General features: G+C 38.4%; 1 protein-coding gene across 1 annotated transcript in view; it reads left to right on the top strand.

Moving 5' to 3' along the window:
• PREX2 (phosphatidylinositol-3,4,5-trisphosphate dependent Rac exchange factor 2) overlaps positions 1 to 7,932 on the top strand; it is a 130,228-nt gene extending 122,296 nt beyond the window's left edge. The window contains exons 39-40 of the mRNA XM_063299363.1: positions 3,587 to 3,654; positions 7,346 to 7,932. Of these exons, the coding sequence (XP_063155433.1) occupies positions 3,587 to 3,654; positions 7,346 to 7,391 (114 nt within the window). The 3' untranslated portion in view covers positions 7,392 to 7,932. The remainder of the gene's footprint in view (positions 1 to 3,586; positions 3,655 to 7,345) is intronic.
• Positions 7,933 to 8,552: the final 620 nt, after the last annotated feature.

The raw sequence follows: 8,552 nt of genomic DNA on the forward strand, positions 1-8,552 counted from the left end.
AAAGCCTTTGGCCCAGGAAAGATCAGAAAAGTCACACACCAGGCATTTCTATAAAAATAATTTTATTTACAGAAAGCAAAACATATTTAAAAGGTTCTGCATTCTTGCAGGCTCTCAGTGAGAGCTGCTGACTCTCTACATGCCTGCACAGAAGGGAAACAGAAACTAAAAAACAAGTCCAAGCAAGTTTTTTTTTTCCCAGGTGCAAAAATTAACATCTGAAAAGGGGACAATTTTCCATGTTTACGTATCTCACAACCATTTTTCTTAAATGTTATGATATACCCTGTTGCAGCCAATTGTGCCACAGATAAAAGGTTTGATTGTAAATTTGGCACATACAACACACCTTTTACAGTTTCTCCCAAGCAGGATAAATACAAGTCACCTTGTCCCATAATTTTGGTCACTGACCCATCAGCCAAAGATACACTTTGTCTTTCAGTTTTAGACAGTGACACAAAAGAGCTTTTACAGTTACATAAATGACAATTGGGCCCAGAATCTAACACCCATACACCAGAATTACCCTTCTCAGCAACCTGTGCAATTTGGGTTGTCTGAAGAGCCTTCTTCTGTGTTGCCCTTGTGTTCTTCTTCTCTGTCTTCTCTGGGTCTCAAGGCACAGTCTTTCTGCAAATGTCCAGCTGAACCACAAGTGAAGCATCACTGGCTGGCTAGCGCTGTGGCCTCAGCTTCCTTTCCCTTCTTTTCCCTTGTTTTCTGGTACTGCAGCTTTCCAGAAGAGATGGGGAGGGATCTTTCCTCTCTCTTCTCCCATTCAGTGAGTAAGCGCTGTGTAACATACGATGGGGTGAGGTCTGCTTCAGGCATAGCCTCCAGGGTACAAATCAGTGTGTCCCACATTTCATTCCGTGAGGATAGGAGGATATAGGATTTTGTGAGAGGTGTAAAATCCATTCCTCTCTCCTGCAACTCAACAAACAGCTGCTGAATATAATGCAGGTGTTCAGGAAGGCTATCTCCTTCTGCAAGGTAGGCTTTGTACAGCTTTTTCGTCAGGGTAACTTTACTCCCTGCTGTTGCCTTTACATACAAGTCTCTCAAAGCGTCCCAAAGTTGCTTTGCAGACTGCATACCTCGCATGTGGACTAGCTGATTGTCCTCAACTCCCAGGATAATGGTGGCTCTAGCCCACTCATCCTGTCTCAGCCATTCAGCACTGGGATTTTGCGGGGTTTGCTCACCAATTGGCAGCTAAAGGTTCTCTCTGCGAAGATACATCTCCATCTTCAGGGCCCAATTCAAATAGTTGGTCTCTGATAGGTGCTCAAGAGGCATCGCTGAGGGCTGGGAGGTAGCCATGGCTTCTTCCTTCTTTTGCAAGTCACCTCAGCTGGCTTCTTTGTCCTGTAGACCGGCAGTTGCTGGAAAATCTCCAGGTGGCTCCAAAGAAAATCTTCACAGGTCTTTGCTACCTGCCTTTAAATTGTGCATGAGGTGTGGAGCTGATCTCTCTATTATCTCTGGGTTTTACTGGGCTTACTGGGCTGTTTACTGGGCACATAACCTGTTGGCAGATTGCTGGGAAAGCCTTTGGCCCAGGAGAGATCAGAAAAGTCACACACCAGGCATTTCTATAAAAATAATTTTATTTACAGAAAGCAAAACATATTTAAAAGGTTCTGCATTCTTGCAGGCTCTCAGTGAGAGCTGCTGACTCTCTACATGCCTACACAGAAGGGAAACAGAAACTAAAAAACAAGTCCAGGCAAGTTTTTTTTTTCCCCCAGGTGCAAAAATTAACATCTGAAAAGGGGACAGTTGAATTCAACCTCTTCACCCGGCCAAAATGATTAGTTACCATAGTAACCTTAATCTGTAGTAGAAAACATTAACAGTTATCCTCCATTTTTTCCTGCTATATATCAGAAGTAGTGCTTTCTGACTTGATAGCTCAGGCAGTGCTATCTGATTGCTATGATACATCTAATATTCCCAATGGTAGTTGAGTGGCTTGCAGGGGTTCTACATCTTCATGGCATTCAGTTGTTCTTGCTAACAGAGCCGGACCCTCAGGAGTGGGCATCAATAATCTTGACCACTACTGGCTTCATGATTGCACACATGGGGATTCTGACTTGGTCCATGAAAGCAGCCCTGATGGTTGCAAGAATCCCCCAGGTTCATAGATGTCTATGTCTAGATTGGGCACATCCCAATACCTGCAACTAAAATGCTGTTTTTCATCATATGGTTTATTAGAATACTTCGATAAATAAATACTTTGACTTTTCTTCATTCTCCTACATTCTGCGCTGCCAGAAATATTGTGTCAGTCTCTGAATCTCTTTCACATCTTCCCCACAAGGGCACAAGCCTATATATAGAATTATAATCCAAACATGGATCCCAAGTTGAATTAAATTCTGTTAGGTTTTCTTTTGAGATGCAGAATTATTTGTAATTCAGTTTCTTTACTGTAGGTCTCATTTACTCCATTAGATCTAATGGAGTAAATAAGATTTTATATGATTATGTTGACTACAGATCACTTTTATCTTTTCTTCTAAATCCAAAACTGAGTTATGTTTGTGCCTTAATTCTAATTGCTTCAGTATATCCTTCTCTTTTTGCATAGCTTCCTTTATATCTTAGAGAGATAAATATTTTTTCTCATAAATGCTGATATCCCATATTGTAGACAGAAAATCTATGGTGTTCCCCGTAGTAACATATGGCTGCGAGAGCTGGACCATAAGGAAGGCTGAGAGAAGGAAGATCGATGCTTTTGAACTGTGGTGTTGGAGGAAAATTCTGAGAGTGCCTTGGACTGCAAGAGGATCAAACCAGTCCATCCTCCAGGAAATCAAGCCAGACTGCTCACTTGAGGGAATGGTATTAAAGGCAAAACTGAAATACTTTGGCCACATAATGAGAAGACAGGACACCCTGGAGAAGATGCTGATGCTAGGGAGAGTGGAAGGCAAAAGGAAGAGGGGCCGACCAAGGGCAAGATGGATGGATGATATTCTAGAGGTGATGGACTTGTCCCTGGGGGAGCTGGGGGTGTCGACGACCGACAGGAAGCTCTGACGTGGGCTGGTCCATGAAGTCACGAAGAGTCGGAAGCGACTAAACGAATAAACAACAAAGACAGAAAATCAGAAATTGATTTGGAAGAAGCTCTTTAATTCCTGTTGCCACTTCAATTTGATGTCCTCTTGTAATAACAGAAATGTTGTTGTTTTTGTCTGGAGGTTCTTCTGTTCAATCTTACAATTATTGGATTATGATCTGCATATATAGGAGCTGCAACTTCCACATCTATGAAACTGGTTAGCAATGAATTAGAAATCCAGCATATGTCTATTGACAAATAAGTTTTATGAATTGAAGATTAACAAATATATCCATACTTTTTAATTTTTTATATGATTATGTTGTAAGCAGCAGTATATTCTTATTTACTCTTTATTTTTTATGCATATATTTCTGATAGAGAAGTAAAAATAATTATTTAGATATTCTGCTTTTATCCTTTTTGAAAGTTAGTCTAATAATGATAATAACAAATGCTTAAAAAAAACTATATGGGAAGCACAACTACTTTTCTTTCTTCCAGGGAGCAAGAGTTCAAAATACTGCAAAGAATTTAGGAGTTAGGGATCGAACACCACCATCTGCCCCAAGGTAACCTAATGTTTCAATCTATTTCTTTTCACTGAAATAATTTTAACAATTTCTGCCAAATATATTTCCTGGAGATCGACTTGAACTGCCACTAATATTTAAGTGAAGATTTTTTTTCCTTTTTAGAATCAGATTTCAATGTAATTATTTTTATTTAGCAATTTGTTCCTCAGCAGGAATACCATCAAGCAAAAATACCATTTTAAAAAACCTAATCGTAGAGAAAAGTGTCAATTTGTGTACTGAATTACTTTGAACAAAGAGTTCACTAAAACTAGTACATGCAGAACTCTGTATACCAAAGATCTTATAATGCAAATATTATATCTTGCTCACAACAGAGGATGGTGCTGAGCTATAGCATGCAGAGATTTCAGTGAAGCTTTCTTTGAAAGCATGCAAAACTGCCACTCCTATTTAGAAGTGTGTTTTAAAGCCCCAAAATGTTTGTGGTGCAGATATATTTCTGAATTAGAAAAAAATGCCCAACTGTTGGTTATGCCATCTTCCCAAAATACAGCCCTCCCTTCCTTTTAATTAGTGGCAGAACTAGCCCTCCCTTCCTTTTAATTAGTGGCAGAACTAGGAAGAGCAGTAGAAGACTGTTCTTCTTTGTATCCCTCTCTAGCTGCTCTCCTATTGTGGAATGCCATGGGAGATATGTAAGTACCATGAGAATATGTTGATGCATGGGGGGGAAAAGCCAGTATCTATAGTTGTTCTCTGAATATCAGATGCTGAAGAATTCTCTTGCTGAGGATTCTTTCAGACCAGGACACAGATCTAATTGGGGATCCACCTGAGCCTCCTACTAATTCTGTGACACTACTGCAAGTCCCAGAAGTAAAATTGCAATTTCTACTATCCCACAAAACATGTTTTCAAGTAATGAGGGTCACAGGCTGAAGCAGCCAAATTTTGCTGTGTTGTCTTGCCTGGGGCTGGATTGTGTGACTTCGGAGGGGATGCCTGGCTTTCACTGCCTCTCACTGTAATGGCAGGACATCATGCTGTTTAAAGGGCCCAGTGACAATAAGATGTAGTCTTCATTTAGCAACCACAATTGGGACCCGCAACTTGGCCACTAAGTGATGCAGTTGCTAAGTAGAAAATCACGTGACTGTGACTGTGCTTACAATTTTATTTCAGCTTTCTTTTTTCCCTACTTCCCCACCCTTTGGAATTCTCACCCCAGTGCTGGGATAATTAGTAAGAAGGGAATTAATATTTGTATTTACATTCATTGGAGAGGAAGGGATTACAAGAGAGTAAGCAGGCACACAATGGGGAATACATGCTCTTGGGGCTGGGAGCCATGAGCATGCTAGGCAAATAGTTGGGTGTTCCCCATTGTGTGCCTGCTTACTCTCTTGTAATCCCTTCCTTTCCAATCCCTTCACTCTGTAAGGGGGAAAAAAACCAGGTCAGGCCCAGGACAATGTGTACTAACTGACTGTAATGGCAAATACGTGACTGAGAGAGAGATACTGCAAAGGTCATAAATGCGTGCCTTGGTCGCAAAGTTATTTTTTTAGCACTGTTGTAATTGAATGGTCACTGCATGAGGCAGTCAGTAAGCGAGGTCTACCTGTATAGCCTTTAGGGACTGCCACCATGATAAGCACATCAAGCCATCAACATCATCTCTTTCCTCCTCCTGCTCCAGCTCGTTTTTTTAAAGGGAAAGGGATTTGTGCTTTGGTATTAATCTGAGGAGACAGGACAAGGCACTTGTTACTGGTAGGCAATGAGCTTTGATTTACCCAGGAAGAAAAAACTCTTATTGCTCACTGTCTACAAGCATTATAAACTTGGAAACAAGTCAACATATTTGCTGTTACAGCATTCTGATAGATCTAGAAATAGCCTGGTCAATCCATCATGCATTTTAGTTGTGGGGTGAAAGACTTTGGCAATGGTCAAGCTGATGGGAATGCTCTGAATATCAGTTGCAAGAGAACTTGTGAGGGAGGATGCTAATGCCCTCGTGAGCTACTTGAGTCTCTGAAGGAACACAATGCTGGATCAGATAGACTTTGCGTCTTATTTAGCAGTATGACATTTCTCATGTCCTTATTTAGAATGTAAGTTAAATATTATAGTTATTTCATATATATTTGATTTTATATTTAATGCAGTGTAACAAATAATTTTAGTGCTGCATTTTAGTGCTGTGTCTTTATCTGGATTCAGTAACTGTCCAAGAATATTTTGCTTGATTTTTTAAAAAATGTCTCTGGTTTAGATTTCTGAGAATTTATTTTCATGCAATGATGAATTGCACACATCTCAAGCTTCAATGGATAAGTCCTAAAGAGTGAATTATGCTTTTGTTTTACAAGAATCATGCCAATCAATTCTGCTTACAGACTGCCCTTATCTAGATTTAAATGTAATACCTTTATTGAAAAATAATTGAACTGTAATGTATTTGTATAGGCACGTTAGTCTTAGCTGTATTAAAATTTAACAGAATAAGGTTTATTTTTGAAATACCTGTTTAGTGAATGATTCAGTCACCCTTAATATATATTAATTTCTTTTAGTTGCTGAGCAACAGAGATAGCATGCTTATTTCATTTTTATGTAAATCATTTTCAGTAAATTACATTCCTGGAAGAAGCAGACATTTGTCTCTGCCTTTCTATATACAGACTTGTGTGCTTCATTTGTGCTGCTTATTGCTTTGAATTAGATGCAAGTTTACAGTGATTAGAGTTGATTCAATTTCCCTATATTTAACTGCTGTTTCATTGCTGAAAGGCTTCTCTTGCACAAATTGACTACATCTGTCCATCTGAAACATTTATTTTACATTTTACTTTTATAACAAAAATTAAACATAAAAAAGTTGATTTCCAGTAAGAGTTAACTGTATATATGGAAACCTCCTGTTTCCAAAGCAAAATTCAGATTTGGCCTCAGTCAATCAGAGAGGGAACCTTTAATCAATTTAAGATAAATAGGCTTTCCCCACCCCCATCTTGAATTTAGAACATATAGTTCTAAGACAATGCCTCTTAAAATTTGGCAAAGGAGAAGTGACAGTTATTATTGTGCTTCAGTGATCCCAAGAAGACATGGGTAATTATTCCATATACTTCCTAGAAATGTCCTGAAAGTTACCTAAATATATTTTGATATTACAATGCTCAGCGAAGTGGGAAAGGCTAGACTAGCTTGTCATTTTTTATTGTCATGGCTAGAACTTAAAGAAAGAAGGCAAATTTGAATTGCTGTCTGTAGAAATGGTGGTTCCCAATAAATGTGATGAGAATGTCCCTGAGTGTTAATTCTGAGAACCTCTCACCATACAACATCCACATACATTTATAAATATATTCCAAAAAAAGTAATATTGGGGAAGTTGTAGAACTCCTGGAACACACCAGCACTTGGAAGTGGAACACACAGACATTTCAGTATTGTTAAAATAAATGAAGTGCTTCTTACTGACTAAGAGCCCTTAATATAGTAACCAATGTAACGGTACTTATATCAATGCAAAACTATTTTCTTACTTAAATGAATTATGCATGCTTTAAGGATAGTAATTTTATTCTGGTTTTCAATCTGTATTTTGCTTCTGACTCAACAGATGTATAGTAAATGGAAAAAACACACATAATGCTTAATATTTGAACATTTTTCATGTCACAGGAACTATTATAATTATTCTTTGTGTTGGCAGATTGTACAAACTGTGTCAGCCACCACCACCTGTTGGAGAAGAGTAAAGATTCTTATCTGAGGATTAAGCAATGTACCAGTTTCTACAGAAAGAAGGAAAACATGAACCTAACAGTCTTTGCAGTATGAATACAGGGCCCTTTCTTCTTAAATGTGACTATGTAAATAAAGAGAAATGACTTCAGTTGGGGGAAAAAAGAATATCTGGATTTAATGTGCATGTTCTGTGAATGTATTCCTGTTTTTAAGTGCTTGATTCAGCTATGCCAATCGCTCAGTTAAGTATGGGCAGCAACATGAAACAAAAGAGAAGAACAGATTGGAAAAACCACTACAGTACATTATACCATTTCAAAAAAGCGGTATTTCCATCCACAGGATGATTTATTAAATTAGTGTTCTGATGAAGAGGTACTGTATATTGAAATGCATTCCTAGGACATGTCTCACACAGTCATGTTGCATGCTTTGGTATCAGTAAATTTAAACATAAGAAACTCAGTTTGCTTCACATTGAGGTGAGGGACTGAAACAACAGATGGAATAGATGAATCAAAATTATGCTCAGTGGCCTACTTCGTAAGTTGTTTAATATATATGATATAAATTTAATAAATAAAAATAAATAAAATAGCTTTTGACAGGAACCTTTCCTGTAATAGCAGTTTTGATCATGCTGAGTGTTTGTAGAAAATTCAACTGAGATATTCAGTCGTACTCATTTTTCTACCTCAGTATGTTTATGTGAAAACACAAAGTTTCACTAAGAAAAATCCAACAAACGTATTTGTTTTAATTCAAAATTGTATCTTTCATCAAACTACCTGAAAAGTTAATGTTTTATCAAGGTCTTAAAGTTAAAGCATAATCTTTAAAATAACATTTTAATAGCTATGCTCCATTCCTCGCCCCCCCCCGCCACCATTGTCCTAACCGCCAGGAACCACGCTGAGACAAGGAATAGGTCTCTAGTGTTTTATTACTGCTACATTAGACAGAAAATCCTAACAAACTGAAGAAGCGTGGGAAAAACCCAGACAGATAAACCCCAAAAGTCAAGGCGGGTCTGATCTGTGTCTCTTTGAATGGCTGCTTAACTCCTCAGTACTACGCATGCGTTTTCCCCCCTGGATAGGGTCCCCCTCCTGCTCGCCATCAGTACGCATGACAACCATAACACTCAAGACTTTTATTTGCATGGACCATAT

This window comes from Candoia aspera, chromosome 3, assembly GCF_035149785.1.
Source record: "Candoia aspera isolate rCanAsp1 chromosome 3, rCanAsp1.hap2, whole genome shotgun sequence".
Taxonomy (NCBI): Eukaryota; Metazoa; Chordata; class Lepidosauria; order Squamata; family Boidae; genus Candoia; species Candoia aspera.